Consider the following 23,569-nt stretch of genomic DNA (forward strand, 5'->3'; position numbering starts at 1 on the left):
AAATAAACAAATGTATTTCTGCATGAGTTCAAAAAGTAACATTCTGTTCACAAGTACCCTGAAATACAATTTCTGCTGAGATTTAGACTAGCAGTTGAATTTATTTGTTCATTTATTCAATGATCATGTAATGAATACCTACTAGGCACTTAGGTACTAAGTGAACAGAGCTGTTTCAAACAGTCCTGGCCCCTCTTTTTCAGCTGGAAATCTAGAAAGTATCAGTCCAGATATAGCAGCAAAGCTTCGCATTCAATATTCCTCATTTGAGAATTGTTCTGAAACATCTTTGTGTTCCTCAGTGTGTCTAGAACAGAGCTTTACTTGAATGAAAGGAACAGTTTAGGAATGAATACTAGATTTGAGTGTCTCTCACATGCTTGTTCTTTTGTCTGGAACTTTTCCTTACAGCTCCTCCTTTTACTTTGCTATCTAGTACTCAACCTGTGTGACTCCGCTCAGGTGTCATCTCCTTTAGAAAGTATTCCCTGAACAACTGTCAACACTCCTAGCAGATGGTTTAGTGTTCCCTCCTCTTTGGTCAACGCCGGCCCAGGACAAATGGTCATCCTGGGCAGGATGATTTGGCATCACTTCAAAATAAACTCCCTAAGTCTTTGTTAAACTTTTATTTAAGGATAGGAGAGACTGAGGCAGCAGGGAAGACAGAAGATGCTTTTCACATCCAGTGACATTCTTCTCCCTTTCTTGCCACCAGCTCCTACTTTGGCCACAAACTGGGCCTTTACACTACTCATAATTGCTCCACAGTTAAAAAACCTCTGATTTTGTAATCCTCCGGCCACATCCTCCATCGTTTTGGAGATCAGCTTCCAAATTATTTACATTAAACCTCTTATGCCAGCCAGAGTTCTATAGCATCCAGTGAATTGTCTCAACAGCATACATTCCGCAGTCCACTGTTTCAAGCACTTTTGTCATTTCTGTTTCCTTGCCCCTTCGCCCAGCGAAGCATCACACTGGAGTAAATACCACTCTCTCCCGACTGGCTCTGTGCTCATGAAATTCACTTAAATGTGACTGCACCATGGAGCAGAGAGGTTGTTCCGTGATTCATGACTATCTGTTTTAACTGTCTCAACAGGGCCTGGCCATATCCCTGTGTTTCTCTAATTAGCTCTCTTTCCCACTTTCTAAAACTGCTATTTTAAACTTTCTCCATTCTCTTCAAAGTTCTGATCTCTTGCCTCCCTTCCAGCAATTTCAGCAGAACGAACCTTTTCTGTTTTGCAGAAAACATAGAAGCCGTCATAGGGAGATGACTTCAACTTCCTGTTTCCAAATTTGCAGATCTTTCTGTACCTCCACCACCTCTTTTGTTCCTTCCCTTCTGTTAAAGGATATGTCCCTCCTCCAACCAAACTTTACCTGTATTATGGATCTCATTCTCTTCTAACTTTTTAGGCAAATTTCCTATCAGCTAGCCGCTTTATATCTTCTATTTTTTGTGTGTATTATTTACTTTTCTATTGGATTCTTTATATCAACATTTAAATACATTCTACCATCCTTAAAAAAAAGAATCCGTGGATTTTCTCATCTTTTTCTGCTGCTGTCTAATCTCTCTTCATTCTTTTTTAGCCAAACATCTGAAAAACTACCCATCTTCACTCTTATCCCCTATTAATTCCTTAGTCCACTCACTTCTGATTTCTACGACTCAATCAAAAGTACTTCTGCTAAGCTCTCCAGTGACCCCTGTGTCAATTATACCAGTGGACACTTTCAGTCCTCACTTTGACTTTGCAGCAGCTCTGCATATAGTTGATCATACTCTGTTTCTAGAAGTACTATCTTGCCTTGGCTTCTTGACACTAAGTGCTCTGTTCCACCTCTACCCCCACCGACTTTCGCTACCTCTCTGATCACTTCTCTCAGTTTCCCTGGGTTTCCTTCCTCTTTGATGTGCATGTTATATGATGAATATCCTCAATTATCTGTCCTAGGCCTTTTCTCATCTTTCTCTCCTCTTCTTCTCTCCTTTCTTTTTATACTTTCTACTTGACATCTTAATCCACTCTCATAAGTTTAAATACCATATGTATGTTAACAACTCCTAACTTTACAATATATATAAAATACTATATATTATGTATCTCAAACACCTCTATTAAAATTTAGACCTCTGTCTAAATAGTGTTCAACATTTTCCTTGGTTGTTGTGTGCACAGCACAAACTCATTATTCCAAAATAAAATCATAATTCCCCCCTTCTCCAAAGTGATCATTCCTGTGGTATAAGCCAGCTTAGTATATGTTTTCCACATCTACTAGCTGCCAAAGACTGAGAATATGGAATGACCTTGGAAATTTCACACTTCTTCAATACCAGTATCCAAATTAATCACACTTTTGGTAAATCCTTGCTTCTAAATAAATACAAAAATCCATCCACTTCTTTTCATTTTATCTATAAGAACCCTGTTATCTCTGTCATCTCTTGCCCATCTGATATGATAGAACTTTGATCTGGTCTCCTCATATCCACAACTGCCACCAACACTATTCCCAATAGAGTAATGTTTTCAAGGCAAAACTGTCATATTGCATCCTTATCTAAAACTGTTCTGTCTCATCCTGTATATCTTTGTACAGAGTCCAAAATTCATAATATGTTTGTCTTTACGGTTCCAAATGAACTGACCTTGCTTACTTCTCCAGTTGCATTTTGTACCACTTTCTCCCTCACTCTGTGTGCTCCAGCAACACTGGCTTGTTTTCACTAACTTAAATGGGCCAAGAACTCTCTTCCAACACAAGGAATTTGCTCCTGCTGTTTCCTCTGTCTGGACTTCCCCTCTGTTCCTCTTTGCCTGGCTATTGTCCTACAGGTCTTGGCTTAAATGTTTCTTAATCAGAGAAGATTCCCTAGCATTCTAGAGTAGAATAGGTTTGTTTATTTTATATCTTATAGCATTGTCTACCTTTCTTGGTGGCACATCCCACAAATGCAACTAATTATTTAGTGTTATAATATTAATACAGTCTCTGTCTTTCCATTTGACTGTAAGCTCCAGGAGGACAGAGATCATGTCTATCTTCATCATTTACCTTCAACTTTGATCTAACTTGGTGCCTAACACAAAGTATATTCCTTAATTAATGTATGTTGGATGAGTTTTTAATGTTATGGGATACACTGGGAAATTGATAGAATCACAAAACTCTATAACCAGAAAATAACTTATTAATCATCTAGCCCATCCTGCTAGTCTTATAAAGTAAGAATTTTAAGCTTAGAAAGCATTAATAACTTGTTGAAAGTAAAAAACTGAAATTTAGTGGCAGAGCCAGAATTCAGTGGAACCCAGGTCTTCTAACTCCAAATTCATTGCTCTGTCCAATGTATCAGACTGCATCCCTCATGTAGCATTTTCAATTTCACAATCTGATTTTTCACTTACTGAAGAAAACAATACCACATCCAGTATTAATGAGCTTGAAGAAGGAAATGCAATTTGATAATCAACAGGAAGATGAATGGCAGTTTTTCCTTCCATTGTGTTGAATATTGTGGCCCGGTTTTATTATTCCAGTGTTCTCCACACATATTCTTTATTTATATTTGGTTAGAAACCACATTAATGAGTATTGCCACTCAGATAATTATTGCAAATAGAATTGGGCGCTTTTCTTGTTTAAATTAAGTTTGTGTGTGTGGAAGAGATTATTTGAGGATTTATTTCTGTGTGATCTAATAATATTTTGGAATACTGTATTGCGTATGGAATTTACTATTGAAAATTTGGCTGTGGGACTATAAAAATAAAAGGAAGGTTTAAATCTTTTTCTAACAAGCACGTCTCCAAACTTACCAAACACTTAGTCTACTGTTGTTCTAAATTTTCTGTTAAAATAAATGATTAGAATCTTCTAGGACAAACAAATAGGAATCAAGGGCATTTTTCATTCAGATGGGACAGATATGATGAGTAGTAATTCAATTCAAATCTTGATGAGAAGGCACAGAGTTAGACACTAGGGAGACAACTATAATTAATGGGTGAAGGAGGCAGAATTAATGTTCATTTTAAAAACTATTTGAATCATACAACCATTCTTACTTTGCCAATGTTATTATGTGAATTATCTGACTAATTAAGGGAAAAAAATGCATTGATTACCGTGTTAGGCAATAGGATAAATGCTAGGAATATGAAGATTAAGGACAGTCCCTTATTTATCAATAGCTTAAGATGTGATGAAAACATTTAAAGTGTTAATATGGTTGTGTTTCTCTATTTCAAAGATATTCCTCATCAATCCATATTCTTATAATTCAATTATAATATTTAGGGTATAGACTAAGCTACTGTAACATAAAATCTCCAAAGATATAGTGAATTTATCAAGGTGGTAGATTTTTTTCTGTCTCATATAGGAGTTCATCCAATTCTGGCTAGCAGGGATCTTGATGCAGGAGATCATTCAGGGACTCAGATTCTCCTATTGTGTTGCGAACTAGCCCCTAGAGTGTAGTCCTCATTCTCCTGGTAAAAGACAGTTCATTGGTCCATCTTTGTTCCCATCCTATGAAAGAAGAAAGGGAGAGGAAATGAAATGTAAGCAATTTCCTTTTTAATAGATGTGACTAGAAGGTTGAACACATTACTTCTATTAACATCAAATTGTCCAGAACTTAGTCACCTCTCTCCTCCCTTCAAGGTAGACTAGGAAATGTAATCTCTTGCTGGGCAGTTCTGTTTAGACGAAACTCTGATGGTTCTATTATTGAGTGACCTAGGAAAGAATGAATATACATGGACAATTAGCAGTCTCTGTCACAGTTTTCCCTTCTAGCCACCTAGATATCTATGCAGCCTCATCTTTCCTCACAAATACACTCAAACCTTCCAGAAGGGAGACCACTCAGAATCCTATCCAGTAATCCTATCCTATGCAGCTGAAAATACAGGCCCAGAGTGTAATGCAGTCTTCTCAATCAGGTTAGGAAGTAGCTCCTTATGATCTGGTAAACCATAAACTGAACGCAAGTTATATGTCTTCCCCAACTCCAATATGGAATGGTAGAATAAGAAAAGAATAATTGAATTTAAAACCATCCCTGTTGTGATATCCTGAGGACACAACATCACCTGTGGAGGATTCCAGTCAGGAATACATACAATGGAATATTATTCAGCCACAAAATGGAATGAAATTCTGTCAGTACAGTGCAACATGGATGAACCTGGAAGACATTAAGGTAAGTGAAATAAGCCAGATAAAAAAGGACAAATATTGTATGATTCTATTTATATGACGTATGTAGAATAGTCAAATTCATAGAGGAAGAAAGTAGAATGGTGGTTACCAGAGGCTGGGAAGATGGGGGAGTGGAGAGTTATTGCTTAATAGGTAACAAATGTCAGTTTGAGAAGACGAAAAATTTTGGAGAGGGGTAGTGGTGATGGTTGCACAACAATGTGAATGTACTTACTGTCGCTGAACTGCACATTTAAAAATGGTTAAAATGGTAAATCTTACATTATGTATGTTTTACCACAATAATTCTTTTTTAATTAAAAAGAGAAAGAAAGAAAAACACCCTTTCAGAAATGTAAAGAATGGAAATCTCATAGTAGTTTTTGGACCATAGCAAGTGTTAAATTCTCCTGGGCTGGAATCGTGAAAGCTTTCTGCTGGGGGAGTAAGTTCCCTGGTTGATCCATTTTCTAGCTGTGAAGTGTCTCCCTTGTTCATTGCTCCCTGCGGCTTTGGTTTTGTGTGTTTGGGAGGTTTTTCCTTGTCGACTATCCACATCAGAAGGGGCAAGAAAGAGTGCACTCTACTTAGGGCAGCTTTAGAGGACTGAATATTGCGTTAGAGATTTAACAATCACAGGCTTTTGTACACCAGACTTGAGATTTCTTTGGTAATAAAATTCCCTTAGGGGCTGTCCCTGTGGCCGAGTGGTGAAGTTTGTGCGCTCTGCTTTGGTGGCCCAGGGTTTCTCCAGTTCAGATCCTGGGCGTGGACATAGTGCCACTCATCAAGCCATACTGAGGTGGCATCCCACACAGCAGAACTAGAAGGACCTACACCTGGAATATACATCTACGTACTGGGTGGCTTTGGAGAAAAGAAGAAGAAAGAGAGGAAGAAAAAAAAAAAGATTGGCAACAGATGTTAGCTCAGGGCCAATCTTTAAAAAAAAAAAATTTCCCTAAAAACCTTAGTAGATTTCTTGTCCATTTGCTTCTAATCTGTTCCATGTGGAGTAGCCATGCTCAAAGATCTCTTTTGGGCAAATTTCCATAGAGCCTATAAATGCTCATCTTTAATTTATTGTCTTCTCTGCTCTGTTCTTCTCTCTCTCCCTTAACTTAATATCAGCTACCTTAATCCTATCTGAAATTAAAGTCTTGGGAAGTTGGTTAGGAAACCAATAATCTTAAACTGATCTTTGCCCCTGGGCTGGCTCTGATGACAATGTTACATCACACTCTTTGAGGAATAGAAGCAGTTGACTTTTCCAGTTCTCTAATGTCCCAAATTAATGGCATTTTAATCCATGAAATTGCATTTCACAGGCAGAGAGACTCACCATTAGTAGAGCTATATTCCCTTCCATCTTTATTTGCAAATGGGCCATTTATTGTCTAAATTTATCCCATGTTTTTTGTAGTATTTTGTTAAATTTCCAAGTAGCAGCCAACATACACCAAAAATCTGGCATGTTTTCAGGCTATTCCTCTAGAGCTGCAGCTTGGTAATAACACAGCCTATTTCCAAGTTAGTATATATTTTCGAGTAACATAGCAAGGGGCACCTCTTTCCAGCTTGAGTATGATTCTCTCTACCTGCTACACAACTTGCTAAACTAATGCTACATATTTTGATTTTTATGATGAAGGTTTCCCACTTCTAGAGCCAATTTCTATAATATAGGACAAGTTAAGAAAATATTATCTAAAATGTAGTGCCTCAAATAAAGCAGAATTCTTATTTCTTCTCTTACAATGGGCAAGAAGTGAGCCATATAGGGGGGTACTATGATTCATTCACAAGATTATTCAGATTATTCTTTTTTTTTTTTTTTTTTGCTGAGGAAGATTTGCCCTGAGCTAACATCTGCTGCCAATCTTCCTTTTTTTGTATGTGAGCCGCCACCACAGCATAGTCACTGACAGATGAGTGGTGTAGGTTTGTGGCTGGGGACCAAATCTGGCCCTCCAAAGTGGAGCACCCCAAACTTAACCACTAGGCCACTGGGACTGGCCCATCAGATTCTTAATATCTTAGTTATTCAATATCATTCAAAGTATTGTCCTTACCTTCATGTTTGAAGCATATTTCCAGCCTGTGGGAAAGAGGGGGAAAAATGTGGGGTGCAATCAATTTCCTTTGTAATAGGGATGCAAACATCCTTTCTTCTCACATCACGTTTGTAGAAACATAGTCAGTGCCTACTCTTTACTGCAAGAGAGGCTAGATAGAATATGTAAATGCTACCTAGGCAACTATGATCCAGCTGAAACCCAGGGTGATTTCTTACAAATGAAGAAGAGGAAGATAGTGGAAGATTTTCAGATTCTGCCACTCCAATGAAATCCCACTGATGTGGAAACATTAGGGTAGCAAATAATTGCACCCCAGTGTAATAATTGAGTATCTGTCAAGTTGAACTAAGGCCTATGAAAGATCAGAGGAGGCATAGCACTGCCTTCGGTAGGAGTCTGATTCAAAGGGGCGCCAGATAAAGAACCGATGGCAGAAAGAGAAATTAAGAATACAATCCCACTTACAATTGCAACAAGAAGAATAAAATACCTAGGAATAAACTTAACCAAAGAGGTGAAAGATCTGTACAGTGAAAACTATAAAACATTGTTGAAAGAAATTGAAGAAGACACAAAGAAATGGAAAGATATTCTGTGCTCTTGGATTGGAAGAATTAACATAGTTAAAATGTCCATACTTCCTAAAGCAAACCATAGATTCAATGCAATCCCTATCAAAATTCCAACAACATTTTTCACAGAAATAGAACAAAGAATCCTAAAATTTATATGGAACAACAAAAGACTGCAAATAGCCAAAGGAAACCTGAGGAAAAAAGAACAAAGCTGGAGATATTACACGCCCTGATTTCAAAATATACTACAAAGCTATAGTAACCCAAACAGTATGGCACTGGCACAAAAAGAGATACACAGATCAATGGAACAAAATCGAGAGCCCAGAAATAAACCCACATGTTTATGGACAACTAATTTTCGACAAGGGAGCCAAGAGCATACAATGGAGCAAGGAGAGTCTCTTCAATAAATGGTGTTGGGAAAGCTGGACAGCCACATGCAAAAGAATGAAAGTAGACCATTATCTTACACCCTGCACAAAAATCAACTCAAAATGGTTAAAAACTTGAATGTAGGGGCCGGCCTGGTGGCACAGCGGTTAAGTGCACACGTTCTGCTTCTGCGGCCTGGGGTTCACTGGTTGGGATCCCAGGTGTGGACATGGCACCGTTTAGCAAGCCATGCTGTGGTAGGCATCCCACATACAAAATAGAGGAAGATGGGCATGGATGTTAGCTCAGGGCCAGTCTTCCTCAGCAAAAAGAAGAGAATTGGCAACAGATGTTAGCTCAGCGCTAATCTTCCTCAAAAAAAAAACAAAAACAAAAACAACTTGAATATAAGACATGAAACTTCTAGAAGAAAACATAGGCAGTATGCTCTTTGACATGGGTCTTAGTAGCATCTTTTTCAAATACCGTGTCTGACCAGGCAAGGGAAACGATAGAAAAATAAACAAATGGGACTATATCAAACTAAAACCTTCTGCACAGCAAAAGAAACGATCAACAAACAAAAAGACAACGTAACAATTGGGAGAAGATATTTGCAAACCATATATCAGGTAAGGGGTTAATATCCAAAATATACAAAGAACTCATACAGCTCAACAACAAAAAAACCAACAATCCAACTAAAAAATGGGCAAAAGATCTGAACAGAGATTTCTCCAAAGAAAATATACAGATGGCCAAACTGGCAGATAAAAAGATGTTCAACATCGTTACCTGTCAGGGAAATGCAAATCAAAACTACACTCCAGTCAGAATGGGTATAATCACCAAGACAGGAAACAATAAGTGTTGGAGAGGATGTGGAGAGAAGGGAACCCTCATACACTGCTGGTGGGAGTGCAAACTGGTGCAGCCACTATGGAAAACAGTATGGAGATTCCTCAAAAAATTAAGAGTAGAAATACTATATGATCCAGCTATTCCACTGCTAGGTATTTATCCAAAGAACTTGAAAACGCAAATGCATAAAGATACGTGCACCCCTATGTTCACTGCAGCATTATTCACAATAAGCCAAGACTTGGAAGCAACCTAGGTGCCCATCAAGGGATGAATGGATAAAGAAGATGTGGTATATATACACAATGGAATACTACTCAGCCATGAGAAATGATGGAATCTGGCCATTTGTGACAACATGGATGGACCTTAAAGGTATTATGCTAAGCAAAATAAGTCAGAGAGAGAAAGTCAAATATCACATGATCTCACTCATAGGTAGAAGATAAAAACAACGACAAACACATAGCATCAGAGATTGGATTAGTGGTTACCATAGGGGAAGGGGGAGGGGGGAGGGTGAAAGGGGTGATTAGGCACCTGTGTGTCGTGATGAATGGTAATTAGTCTTTGGGTGGTGAACTTGATGTAATCTACACAGAATTGGAAATATATTACAATGTACACCTGAAAGTTATCTAACGTTATAATCCAATACTACTGTAATAAAAAACAAAAAAAATAAAAAACAAAAAAAAGAGGACTGATGGAACTTGGAGAAAAGGGAAAGAAGAATTAAGGAGGCAAAACTTCCTTCTTAACCAAAAGTTTCAATTGTAGAACACAAATCTAGAAATTTAAGATGTAAGATCGTTCTGTTTGTTATCATTTTGATCCCACACAATATTTTCCAAACATATTGATTACTCTAATTAGCTAGGCTATAAATAATTGCATATATACATACAGACATTTTGGTTGCCTTGTTGATATAAGTAAGAGTGAGTCAATATGTGAGAATGAGAATAAAAACAAAAAATACTTGAAATTCCCAGTCTCAAATTCTTGGAGAGTAGGAAAAAAGCTTGAAGGTTAAGTTGCATGGAAAATTGTTGAGGAAGAGATAGGCAAGACCAAAGTCAACTTTTTTTTCTTTTATGTTCCTGAACTCTTTTTCATCTATTCTAACCTAAAACCTTTGCTACACTCTGGGCAATCAGAGTAAGATTGAGTGAGTGCTGATTTCTCCTTTTGAAAATATTCTCAACTGCTCTTACATGCTACACTGTCATTCGTTCATTCACTTATTCATTCATTTGTTCACTAAATATATTTTGAGCACTTACTGTATACCAGGCTTTAGGTAATTAAGAAAAATTTCCTGTCCTCAAAGTGCTCACAGTCTGGTGGAGAAACAATCCAGAAACGACATCAACACACACAGCCTAAAAACAGAGTGAGGTCTGCACACACTGGACACAGGCTCACAAAGAAGAGCCTCCTGCTAGCTGGGAAGAATCCATGTGGGTCTCTAAGAGAACAGAATATTTGTGTTGAATTGGAGACTAAGTGAGCATCACTAGTAAAGGTGTGCCAGGAAGCAAGAAAAGCAGGCCCACATGGATGAAGATGTCAGGAAACAGGATATACCGGGGAAGAGAAACAATTAGAGAAGTACTGGATACCACGTCAGTGTAGGAAAGGAAACGCCAGTGCGTAAATATTATTGGAAGAGAAGCTGGGAAATCTATTCTTCTCCTGGCTTTCATTTCTTTAACTCAAAATAGTTACTGAGTACCCACTCACATTCCAAGCCCTGTACTTGGCTCTGGGCAAATCATAATGGGCAAAAACAGACATGTACTTACCTTTGGGGAGTTCACATTTTATGACAGAGATAGACATTAATCAAATAAGCTCATGAGTGAATATATAAATACAAGTTGTCAGGCTGTGCAAAGGTCCCGTGGTATGAGGGGGTTTGGTGAACTCAAGGGGCTCAGAAAAGGGCTTCTGCTTCCTCTCTAATAAAGAGTGGAAGCAATTTTGCTCTCCAAAGCCTTTTCCTATTCTGATGTATTTATGACTTTAAAACTCCTATCATTTAACATGAATTCTAATAGTTTTGGCTTAAGATTTTTATGATATGTTCAGAAAGTGAAGTGAGACTAGGCAAGAAGTCCAATCTTATTTCCTCAATATTTCAAAGCTGTTTGAGGATGCAACCAGAATCATGGAAGCAGGTGTTAAGAATACTTTTTGGCCCTGTGGGACACTTCTATTTAAAATTTCAAGAACAATAAAATAATACAAACATCCAGGAATTATTATGTTAATGACCATATTCAGGAAATGTGATACAATAAAAAGGACAAATAATATCATGAACAATAGACAAAACAGTCTTTTGAGAATGTTCCTGGTCTTGGAAGTACAAAGGCCCACTGGTAAATGCCTACACACCTTGGATGATTTCAGAGAGTTGCCAACCACATCTCCATTAGGGGTCTAAAGTATTACAGCTCAGAACACAGGGAAGTCTAGTTCACAAACGGCTAATGGTGTAAATGAAGGAGCAGGGATGTTGGCTGCTGGGAATCTACTACTTAATGCCTTGGTGACTGTGATAGTGGCATTGTGATTTACAATAAAAAATATAGGGGCTGGCCCCACGGCCGAGTGGTTAAGTTCACACGCTCTGCTTCAGCGGCCCAGGGTTTCACTGGTTTGGATGCTGGGTGCAAACGTGGAACAGCTCATCAGGCCTTGCTGAGGCGGTGGCCCACATGCCACAACTAGAAGGACCCACGACTAGAAGGACCCACAGCTAAAATACACAACTATGTACTGGGTGGTTTTGGGGAGAAAAAGAAGGAAAAAGAAAAGAAGGTTGGCAACAGTTGTTAGCCTAGGTGCCAATCTTTAAAAAAAAAAGATATATTTAAAAAATATAAATATATATATATTTGATCTTCGCCCATTTCTGGCGCAGAGCTCTTAAAACCCTTGGATTTCCAAAGTGATTCGAGAGATAAAGACGTGTTTTGTCACGTTAATGAGTGACTTTGGAAAGCTCCTAGGGATGGCACTTTCAGTCTCCCCCACTCCCCCACCACCAACATCTAGGGAAGGGAAAGGGGCTGGAGATTGAATTGATCACCAATGACCAAGGATTTAATCAATCATGTCTATGCAGTGAAGAAGCCTCCATAAAAACCCCAAAGGACAGGGTTCAGAGAATTTCTGGTCGGTGAACATGCGGAGGTGCTGGGAGAGTGGCACGCCTGGAGAGGGCACAGACGCTCCGCACTCCTTCCTTATACCTTGCCCTGTGCATCTCCTCCCTCTGGCTGTTCCTGAGTTATATCCTTTTATATAAACCAGCGATCTAGTAAGCAAAATGTTTCCCTGTGTTCTGTGAACCGCTCTAGCAAATTAATTGAACCCAGGGAGAGGGTCTTGGGAACATTTGATGTGTAGCCAGTCAATCAGAAGTACAAATAACAACCTGAGCTTGTGGCTGGCATCTGAAGTGGGGGAGGGGAGTCTTGTCGGACTGAACCACTAAACTCTGGAATCTGATGCTCTCTCCATGAAGATAGTGTCAGAACTCTATTGAATTCAGTTGACTCCAGCGGGTGTCTGGAGCATTGCTTGTTGGTGTGGGGAAAGGCCCCTCCTCCCTGACTCCCCACACACATTGGAATTACATCCAGGAACCTAAAAGAGTGACCTCAGGCAAGTTAGTTACTGCCCATGCACCACAATTTCCTCATGTATAAAATTAGGATGAAGATAAGAATGGCCTTACCTACCTTATAGAAGAGATTTGAGGACCAAATAATGAAAAATAATCAGAGGAGAAAGTCAGAGAGAGAGAGAGGGAGAAAAGGTAATGAGTTTCTATGGAAGCTGAAACTATTTCAGTGTTTCTTCCAGTTATTATTTTTTTGTAAGAATGAATTCTCTTTAATGAATATAGCAGTGTATGGTATTTTTGTTTATTTTAAAAATTGTCCTTCCTTGCACCAAAATTTGGAGATTCTGTATTGTTTCCCATTTATTTTTTCTTTTTGGAGTTTTATTGGTCTACAAAATCCAGAAGTTTGGAAAAGTGTTCTATTTAGGGCAATTCCAAAGAAAGTTCATTAGTATTGAGTTTTATGCAACACACTTATTGAGCATCTTCAGTCTGGCATTCTTGAATTACCTTCACATTTGTAAGCCTTGTTTTCCAACAAAGTATCTGATCTTTGAGGGCATAAAAACCTCTTCAGCTTCTTCAGTATTTCTCAGGGAGCCGACCTAGCCGTATGAGTGCACAGTAGACATTCCAAAATGACTGAATCAGATAATGGTCTACACTTGTTTTTGTACAGAAATGACAGTGAGTCACTGTCTGGAAGTTGTCCTCAGAATTGTGAATGGTAAGCCTTTGGGCCATTTCTCACTGGTTTCCTGGGGGGGCTCTCCTTCCTTGCCAGGGGTCTCAGGGACAAGGTATAGATTCTTTTTTCTTTAATGTCACTGTCAGTTACTCAGATCTCTAGGATTCTCTGCCCACTCCACCAGTTATGCTGTGTACTGGGACAGAGTTTTCCTAGTTTGTTCTTTCTGTTTGTAAGAAAAACACACAGACTCTTTTCTTTTTAAAGATTGGCACCTGAGCTAACATATATTGCCAATCTTCTTTTTTTAATTTTTTCTTCTTCTCCCCAAAGCCCCACAGTACATAGTTGTATATTTTAGTTGTAGGTCCTTCTGGTTGCACTATGTGGGATGCCGCCTCAGCATGGCCTGATGAACCGTGCTAGGTCTGTACCCAGGATCCAAACCGGCAAAACCCTGGGCTGTCCAAGTGGAGCGCATGAACTTAACCATTCCGCCACAGGCCAGTCCCTTCATTTTGAATTTAATGCTAATCACTCCTGATGATCAGATTTGGGATAAAACAAGTAGTAAACTCAGTCAGGTTACAAAGGTTAAGAAATCTTACTGAGTTCTATCAGGCATGGTTCTTGACTTCTTGAAAGAAATGCTAACAAGGAGTTCCAACTTTTATTTCCTAAGGTGAATGTCCTCAAAAATCCTACTCTAAGGCTGGCATGTCCAATCAAAGAAATAAAATTAACACCGATTAAGTTAATTTAGGTGCTATAGTAGGCTGAATGGTGACCACTCAAAAATATCAGGTCCTACTCCCAGGAATTTCTGTTATTTTATAAGGAAAAAGGAGTTTTACAGATGCGATTAAACTAAGGATCTTGACATGGCAGATTATTCTGGATTATTGGGGAGAGGGCCCTGAAAACAATCACAGGAGTCCTTAGAAGAGAGAGGCAGAGAGTGATTTGACACATACACAGAGAGAAGAGGAGAAGGCAATGTGACCATGGAGGCAGAGATTGGAGCGATGCAGCCACAAGTCAAGGTACGCCAGCAGCCACCGGGAAGAGGTGAGGAACAGATTCTCCATTAGAATCTTGGGAGGGAGTGTGGTCCTGTCAATACCTTCTTTATTTATTTTTTGGAGAAAGATTAGCCCTGAGCTAACATCTGCCACCAATCCTCCTCTGTCTTTGCTAAGGAAGACTGGCCCTGAGCTAACATCTGTGCCCATCCTCTTCTACTTTATATGTGGGACACCTGCCATAGCATGGCTTGCCAAGCGGTGCGTAGGTCTGCAACTTGGATCCGAACTGGAGAACCCTGGGCTGCCGAAGCAGAATGTGCAAACTTAACTGCTGAGCCACCAGGCCGGCCCCTTAACACCTTAATTTTGATGCAATGGTCTGATTTCAGACTTCTGGCTTCCAGAACCGTGAGAGAATAAATTTCTGTCGTTTTAAGCCACTAAATTTGTGATAATTTTTTACTGCAGCCACAGGAAGCTAATACAGGTGCCCACTGGTCTCAGTTGCATATCCTGTGATCTGTGGCATAGGTGACACCCATATCAAGGGGTCCTTGCCCTCTTTGTCCTTTTCTGGTAGTTAATTATCAAGCTGAGCAGAAACTTTTCTTACGTTACTGGAAAGTTACACTTGAGAAACTGGACTTTGAGAGAGGCACAGAAAGAAGGATAATATACTTAACTAATATTTATTCATTTAATAAAAATTCTGTAAGTTCCTGCTTTGTATCAGTCTTTGTCCTAAGACCTGGAATAAAAACTGAGTAAGACAGGCTCCTTGTTGAGGAGGTCAGTTGGTGAGGGGATTCAGACACACATGCACACAATAAAATTAATATCTGGTACATGCAGTAATGATCATGTGCACAGAGTCTTATGAACACACTGACGAGTGCACAGACTACAGGATGAGTCTGTGTGAGCACCGAGAGAGAGGTGGGCCAGGACAAACTTCGTGGCGAAGGTGTGCCTCTGAGCTGACACATAAAGGAGCAGAGCAATAAAGCAGGCAAAAGCAGTAAACTTTGATCAGGTTTTCCCCAAAGATTTCATATTTGGAAGGACACTGTCTTCCAAAAGAGAAAGCTTCTGTGTTTACCAGGTAATAAATAATAGATCAAGAACATCTATAACTGAGTTTAGAATCAGCGTAGGATGATGGTTACTATCTTACCATTATTTCAGCCAAGAGCAAAGGTACTTGTCATTTGATTTTTTTTCTGTGAAGTCTGTGAAGAAGTTTCTCTTCTTTCCTTGTCTTTTTTTATATATTTTCATCTTTACTGTGATGTTCTTACTCTTCCAGTTAACATATTTTTCCAGCTTTATTGAGATATAATTGACACATAACGCTGTGTAAGTTTAAAGCGTACTGAGTTGATAATTGCGTATTACGAAATCGTTACCATCCTAGCTTTAGATAACTCCCCATTGCTTCACGTAATTCCCATTTCTTTTTTGTGATAACCTTTCAGATCCATTCTCTTAGCAACTTTCAGGTATATAATACAATATCGTTAAATATAATCACCATGCAGCACATTAGATCTCCAGAACTCATTCATCTGATAACTGGAAGTTTGTACCCTTTGACCAACATCTGTCCATTTCCCCCTCCTGCTCAGGAAAGTTTCTTAATCTCTTTTAGCTTCAGTTTCCTCATCCCCAAAGTAGGGGCACTGACATCCGCATGGAGAGCTATTATGAGAATGAGGTGAGATTTTGTACGTGAAGGACAAGGACAGTGGCTGACACTTAGTAGGTGCAAGTGCTGGATCCATTATTTTTTGTCTTTTTCTTTCCCTGGAAGTAGCTGAACTTTTAAAAAATTGTTTTCATTCTACTATTCTTCAATTACTGCACTCCTCTCCACTCATGACAAGAACCAAACTATTTTGCCAGACCCTCCCCATCTCCCATCTGTTGAAATTAAGGCTCTGGGATGGTTACTTAGGGATGTAATTTGATTACCAATGTGTCCCAGAATTTGACATTTTTCCAGTGGTGACACTCCTTGGGTTCACTGTGTGCTCTTTTTCTGGTCCTGTAAGCATCACATGGTCAATAAGAACAGACTATTATTTATAAATAATATGCTCCCTAACCCCAAAAGGATTTGAGGTGGGTTTCAGGATTTGCTCATGCATGAAGCAGGAAAGTCGTATATCAAAGAGAGATGACAGACTATTAGAAAACTTTGAGAAATCTAACTGGGACTTGATATGGATTTATTCAAGTTTTGAACTGAAAGTTGCAGTCATTAATCAGTTCATGAAGTTAATTGAGATAAGTACATTGCATCTAATAGGAAAAATATGATTTTATGAAATTTTAGTTTCAATTATATATTATGGTATGTGGTCAAATGTTATTCGTTAAAAACAAAAAAGCTTGAAAGCCATGAGATTAGGTTATGAGTGGTTTTGTTTTTCTGCCACTTGGTAGTTGTTAAAGTTGGGAAAGCTCCTGAATAACAAACCTTTATTGAACACTTACTTTGCATCGGACATTCTTCTATCTGAATGATTTTTGTCTCTTCCCTAATACTGACATGGTGCAGGGTAGCTTAGGTAGCCAGAGTCAGTTCCACAGCTTTCTCCCCCTTGACCGGGCCTCTAGGACAAGTTTGAGAGGATTCCTATTCCTAAACAAACTCTGATATTAGGTAGTAAAACGCACATTTTAAATAGAGTGAATCTGAGCTTGCCCAAAGCCCCCGAGAATTATGTCAGTCAGTCAGTTTTAACCATTAAGCCACTGGGCTCTTTTTGCCCAGAAGTTTCTTAAAAGCTGTGCCTCCGCGTGGGTTGGGACAGGGATGGGGGATACAGGAAGAAGAGGCAGGGGGAGGCTTTGGGTACCGGTTGTGAGGGGGCGTTTGTTGGGGGGTGGGGGTGAGTTGCTGAGGATGGGCGGGAGACCTGGGACGTTAGTACACAAAAGGCCATTTCCGGCTCAAATTTCGTTCCCAAGGCTCTTGGAGTTGAACTTTTTTTGGGGAAAAGGACCAGTCCCAAAGAACTAGGTGTGTGTGTGTACGAGGGGGCGGCGAAGGTCCCCACCTTAAGTAGGAGTATCCCTCTCCGCATCTTTGTGGCTGTTGCGAGCGCGGCCGGCGGGCTGAGGCCGCCTCCTCGTCCCCCCGCCCCCGGGGCCGCCGCCGCAGGTCGCCCAGACAAAGGGCCGGCCGGCGGGCTCGGGCGCTCACCGCGCGCCTCGGAGCCGCAGCGCCCGGAAGCCCCGGCCTCGGGCCGCAGACCCCGCCCGGGCTGGCGCGGCGCCGGCCCCGCTTCCACTCAGTCTTTGACCCGCCGCGCCCCCGCGGGCCGCCCGCTGTAAGCGCTGCCCCGGCCGCCGCCGCTCCTTTTCGGGCCGGCCGGCGGCATGGCTGTGTCCTGGAGGAGCTGGCTGGCCAACGAAGGGGTTAAGCACCTCTGCCTGGTAGGATGGCGGGCGAGCTCTCCCGCGTTCTGTCTCTCGGGCAGCGAGTTTGATTCATTCTCCGAGCGTGCGCGGCGGGAAGCTGGAAGGGGAAGTTGGCCTCTGGGTGGAACATCCTCAACTAACAAAACTTTCCGCTGGTAACACCTGGAGATGATAGCGCTCCCCTCTTCCGCCAGCTGCATGGGAACTTTCCTGCACGCGGATGGGAGAGCGGCTGGCGAGGAAGGGAGAAGAGATGACTTGTAGGGAACACAGCTTTTCCTTAACCCGTTTAACATCTTCCCCCTTTGCTCTTTCCCCAGACTGCTGCTGTTTGATGTTGTATTTTAACAACATACAACGCTTGGGACATGCTGATGTCACTGCTTTCTTAGTCTCTTTTTGTCCGGCAGGGGAGATCTGCAGGTCCTTTAGGAGACCTGTATGCAACCCATACGCTTCGTCTCAGGTGCAGGGGCTGAGTGAGGTCAGATGGGTTTTCCTCTGAGTGGTTTTCAGCTTGCTGGTTAATTGAGAATGCTTTCTGCAATTAGTAAGTGAGTTCCATTGAAAGTATTGTGTCCAAGGAAGGTACTTGAGGTTTCCATTCGTCAGGTAATGTTTGTTTTTCATTTTTGTCTTCTCCCTCCCTTTGTGTCATTTAGCTTCTCTGGCTCTCCTTGAATGTCCTGCTTTTCTGGAAAACCTTCCTGCTGTATAACCAAGGGCCGGAGTATTACTACCTCCACCAGATGTTGGGGGTAAGTGGGTCTTGGGTGACCTGCTGGCGTGGGTTCAATGTGGGCAGACCTTGCTACAGCCCCTCGACAGTTCTTCCATTCATTAAAGCAACGTTGGTTGTTCACTTTAGAAATATTTGCTATTCTCTAAAGGGGTCGAGTTTTCTTGATTTATCGTTTATACTTGTCTGGGTTAAAATGATTGACTCTTTTAAGAACCGAAGATCATATCTGCTAAAGTGAAACGAATGAATCTGCCAGACCAGGCTAGTTTGTCCTGAGAAAAGTTGCTGCTTCTTGTCAGCTGCAAAGCGCCCTGAAGGATCTGCTTCACTGGGAGGACCAGCTGATGACAGGCTGTTAGTTTTCACTAATCAAGACTTTAGCCTGCCCATAAGCTTAGCCAGAGGATTTCTGCACTGTTTCCTTTTACTGTCAGTTCTCACCAAGGATGTGTCTAATGCAGTTATTCATTTCTGGGCATTTCTCAGCTGTCTGCCCTGGGTTAGTGGCTGATTATGGTTCCAGTGTTCTGGTCTAATATGAGAATGATATTGTGCAAAACTTTGCTCTGCTTTATCTCATGTTGATATTTTTTCTTTTCTCTGTTCCATGATGTTTCTGAGCTCATTCTTCCTCTCCACTCCCTTCCTGCTTGACTCCTTAAAAGACATCGGCGCTGAGGACATCTTACTTTGTATCAGGAGACAGCATTTTCTAAGCAACAAGTAAAAAGTATAAAACATGGAAAAATCTTAGGGCATCTGAAAAAGCAGATTTTATAATTTGTTTTCATTGGGGAAGAAAACGCATTCTAAAGAGGAGATGCATTGTTTTCTTTTTGATGATTTAATGACTGTTTAAAATTATGATCAATTCAGATGAAGTCAGTGGAACCAGCCTTCCATTTCTTGCTTTACGTTTACAGATCTTATTTATCTTCAAACTACAGCTCCTAGAGTAGTGCTTGGCGCATGTTAAGCCTGTAATAAACTAAGGCTACATTAGTTAATTGATATTTTATTTTATACAATAAAGTACTATTTTTCATCGTTTATGGGTCACACCATTGATATTTTTAAAGTTAAACACCTGTTTTTACGTTTATTTTTTTAGAGTTGTTTAAGGTTCGCAGTAAAACTGAGGGGAAGGTACAGCAGTTTCCCATATGCTCCCCTGCCCCACACATGCACAGCCTCCCTGCTATCAACATCCTCCACCAGCGTGGTACCTTGGTTACAACCGAGGAACCTACATTGACACGTCATCATCATCCAACACCTGTATTTTTAACTAATGGATTGTGAAGGATAGTTTCAAAGGTGAAACTTATTTGATTGATAGCTTAAATGTGAACATCTCTTTCTTTCTTTCATCCAACCAACCTTCCATCCAACCATCCAGCAAACTGTCACGAACCCTGTGCTTTTCAAATGGGCCCATAGAGAGTAAGACCTTGGCCCCTGCCCTGAATTGCTTACAATTTAGTGGCAGATCCAACAAGTAAATACGTATAATTCAAGAAACAAGTTAAGAAAAGTTTTCTCTAATAAATACATGAAGGGCTGCTGGCCTATCATTTTAATTTTGTTCCCTAGAAATTCTCCTTTAGGTATGAATTATCAAACACGAGGCTTTCAGAGGGAGATATATTTGACCTCTTATGTAACTTGGTAAACAGCATGGAGAAAACTCTTGAGAGTTATGATGGGAAATTTTGGCATCAAAAATGGTAGATTTTGATCAGGAGGAATTTGTATTAATATAAAATCAAAGAATAGACAACTTAGAAAGCCACAACTAAACTTTGGATTTCAGCTCAATGACATGGTATAAGCTAAAATAATAACTTATTCCAAAAGTAATGATGTTGGAAACCAAGAAGTTAATTTTTATGAGCTTGGATAACAACTTGGATAATTTTTATGAGCTGGGTAACAACTTCATATTTATTTTGGTGACAAGTCACCTGTGATGAAGAGTACACACACACAAATACATACATGTATATAACCCAATTAATTAAAAACCCTTAAATATGTTTTGCCTGTCTGCCAGGAAACATAAATCAGCTAGTGAGGTTCAGTGGAGAGTCCTGCAGAACAGCTGTACATAGTAGGCACGCAATAAATATTGATCAGATGAGAGAAGAAAAAAATGATAAAAGGACTAAATGAAAGATTACGAGTAAAAAGTGCAAGAAGCAGATTGAAGAAGACAGAGTTGTTGTAAATTAGTTTTCATGGAAACATCAGAATGATCATAATGAGTTGCCCCTTAACACATCCAGTCAGGAGTTAACATTTTATGAAGAATCACTGTAGAGAGGAAAGCTTTTCTTGGCATCATGCTGAAAGATGACTTCCAAACATCTCACTTTGCAGTAATCATCTATATGAGTTTTCTAGTCATTAATTTATCTAAACCATTTTGACATAGATATTTTCAGTCTGTTACTTTTTAGTGAAAAAGGAACTCTATAGGTTTATTATTTGCTTTATGAAGGAGTATTTAATTTTATTTGTCCTAGGCTTATCTTTTCTAATCTTTTGACGATTGTGGTATTGTTTCATGGTGTAATAATGTGCAGGCATTTTTCAAATTGCAAAGAAGTACAGTGTAACAATGGGATATAATTAATTTTAAAATAAATATTGCTGGTTTCCCTGTTTTGCGCATTTAATGACTATATATTGTTAACTTACTGCCTTAGAGCAGTGCATGTCAAAGCCTACTAAACACCCGCAGGCACGTGGTGCCGCAGTGATAGGACGGCAGAAATCCTGAAAACGACATACGTATTCTGATAACATAGGTCTCTTTTAGAGGAATTTTAGCTTCATAAAAATCATGATGGTATTTCTGGAAATTAGTTTGATTGCTACCACTTTAAAATACAAATGGAAACAGTACTTCCATTTCTTGACCATTTTGATGATGGCATTTAGTCTGATTGCTGTTATTCATCTGTAAAATGTAAGGTAATAAGAGTGTTGCACTAATATTATGGGAAGGAGGGTCCGCAGAATATGCCCATTTGCAGGAAGACATAGACATTGAGAAGCAGTTAATTCTTAGTAGTTGTCTGAAATTTCTGCTTTCCATTGAAAAACAACTATTTATTCAACTGTTTATACCGATGATATACCAGGCACTTTACAAATATTTTGTTTAAGCTAGGAAATTATTCTTCCCATTTTACATATGGGGATTTCCAAATATAGGCCGAGGAAACTGAATGACTGCCTGAAGTCCCTTTGGATGGTCACTGTCACAGCTAGGATCTGAATACAGTACTGTCTGGCCTTTTGCCTTTTCCTCATACCGTACAAATTTTCTAAACCACTTCATTGGCCCATCTCAGAAACGCCACTGGTTAGTGTTACTCTTTATCAATACTGCCCAATAGAAATATAATGTGAGTCATATGTAATTTAAAAATTTCCAGTAGTACATTAAAAAAGTAAGAAGAAGATAGTGGCATTAACTTTAATAATATATTTTATTTAAAATATATTCAAAGTATTTTAATGAATTGAAGTATTCAACATGTGGTCAATATTTTAAAAATTTATTAATGAGATGTTTTACATTTTTTTTGTTTATTGATGCTTTGAAATATAGTGTATATTTGACACAATGCATATCACAATTCAGTCACTAAATTTTCATCAGAAATCCTTGAGCTGTGTTCAGATTTCATGCAGTTTTACACATAAAAAAGTGGGTCCACATAACCAAGTTGTTCCAAATATATTTAAAGATTTTCCAATAATACAAATGAATATCAGCTTTTAAATTTAAATTAATAAAATTAATAAACCTGAAAATTCAGTTTTTTGGTGGCCCTACATACATTTCATATGCTCAATAGCCATGTGTGGCTCATGTCTACCACTTTGGACAGTACAAAGATAGACTGTGGGGGAAGGTATTCCTACCTTCACGGCCATACGGACTTGTCATTTTGCTTTAAGGCAAATAACTAGCCACCAATCAGCCCAATAAAAGACATCAGGATATGGGTAGTTCTCTTGCTCCTTTTCTCCAAAACAGGAGTTAATATTGTATGGGAAGTTGTAGGCTCTAGTCGTAGGCGTGTAACTAAAAAATATCTCTGACTTCTTCCTAATCTTCTGAGCTTTCTCATGGTGGGAGCTTTTGAGAGTAAATGTACAAAAAGTATTTAATTTTCAGAACTGGAGTATCTATTTTTATTGCTAGAAGTCTAGGTGACTGTTCTCAGACCTAAATTAAGGATTAAAAAATTGCATTAGAACTGACAGGGAAAAGAAAATCTTAAGTGATGGGAGAGAAAATAATGTTGGGCTTAATATGTTTTAGTCGGAGTTTTCATCATTATTCTTTCCTAGACCGGTCTGACCCAGACCTGGAGGCAACTTGGTCACGGCTGGTTTGTGCCTGAGTTAATGTGCTAATCAGACTGTGTACTTCCTAGGAGATGTTTAATTATGACATGCTGTGAATACTGGAATCTTAAAATGAGCTAAGAGGGAAAGAAAGTCTTTTGAGAGAACCGAAAACAAACACAAACAAACAAATCAAACAATAACTTCCTCCGCCATGGCAGCATTTTAAATAAGGGACTCCATTGATTACTTAAGATGAAATTTGTTTTCAATTTATTTATTTTCAAGGAGTGGAAAATGTAGTTCCTTTGATGGAAAGTACTAATGTGTTGTGACTAGCTCTGAGAAATTGCTTCGTAAGTTTTTTGAAATATTGGGGCAATTTAACTCAGAGTGCTATTTAAAGAAGCCTTCACTTGTTCACCTGTTTCTGAGTTGTATTTCTGACATTTTAACAATTAACGGATATAATTTAATTGATACAAACATTTTGATTTAGGAAGAGAATGTGTTTTGTGGTACCAGGTTCATGCATCTTGGTTTTATATCGTTTTTCTCCAAATTCACG

General features: G+C 39.4%; 1 protein-coding gene and 1 long non-coding RNA gene across 4 annotated transcripts in view; one reads left to right on the top strand and one right to left on the bottom strand.

Annotated features, from left to right (window-relative positions):
- Positions 1-2,425: 2,425 nt before the first annotated feature.
- LOC139083938 (uncharacterized) lies at positions 2,426-17,641 on the bottom strand. 2 transcript variants are annotated; one of them, XR_011541102.1, is made up of 5 exons: positions 17,531-17,641; positions 7,299-7,324; positions 5,148-5,212; positions 4,669-4,761; positions 2,426-4,551 (listed from the first exon to the last, which is right to left on the bottom strand). It is a non-coding gene; the product is annotated as an uncharacterized lncRNA (long non-coding RNA). The 2 variants fall into 2 exon arrangements; XR_011541101.1 differs by having other exon boundaries at positions 4,421-4,551; positions 5,118-5,212.
- Positions 17,631-23,569, top strand: part of NOX4 (NADPH oxidase 4) — a 146,145-nt gene continuing 140,206 nt past the window's right edge. Inside the window, exons 1-2 of one of the 2 annotated variants that reach the window (XM_008515327.2) lie at positions 17,631-17,909; positions 18,557-18,652. In XM_008515327.2, the coding sequence (XP_008513549.2) occupies positions 17,853-17,909; positions 18,557-18,652 (153 nt within the window). In that variant the 5' untranslated portion in view covers positions 17,631-17,852. The remainder of the gene's footprint in view (positions 17,910-18,556; positions 18,653-23,569) is intronic. The other variant, XM_070623931.1, reaches the window with a different exon arrangement.

This window comes from Equus przewalskii, chromosome 6 (genome assembly GCF_037783145.1).
Source record: "Equus przewalskii isolate Varuska chromosome 6, EquPr2, whole genome shotgun sequence".
Lineage (NCBI taxonomy): Eukaryota > Metazoa > Chordata > Mammalia > Perissodactyla > Equidae > Equus > Equus przewalskii.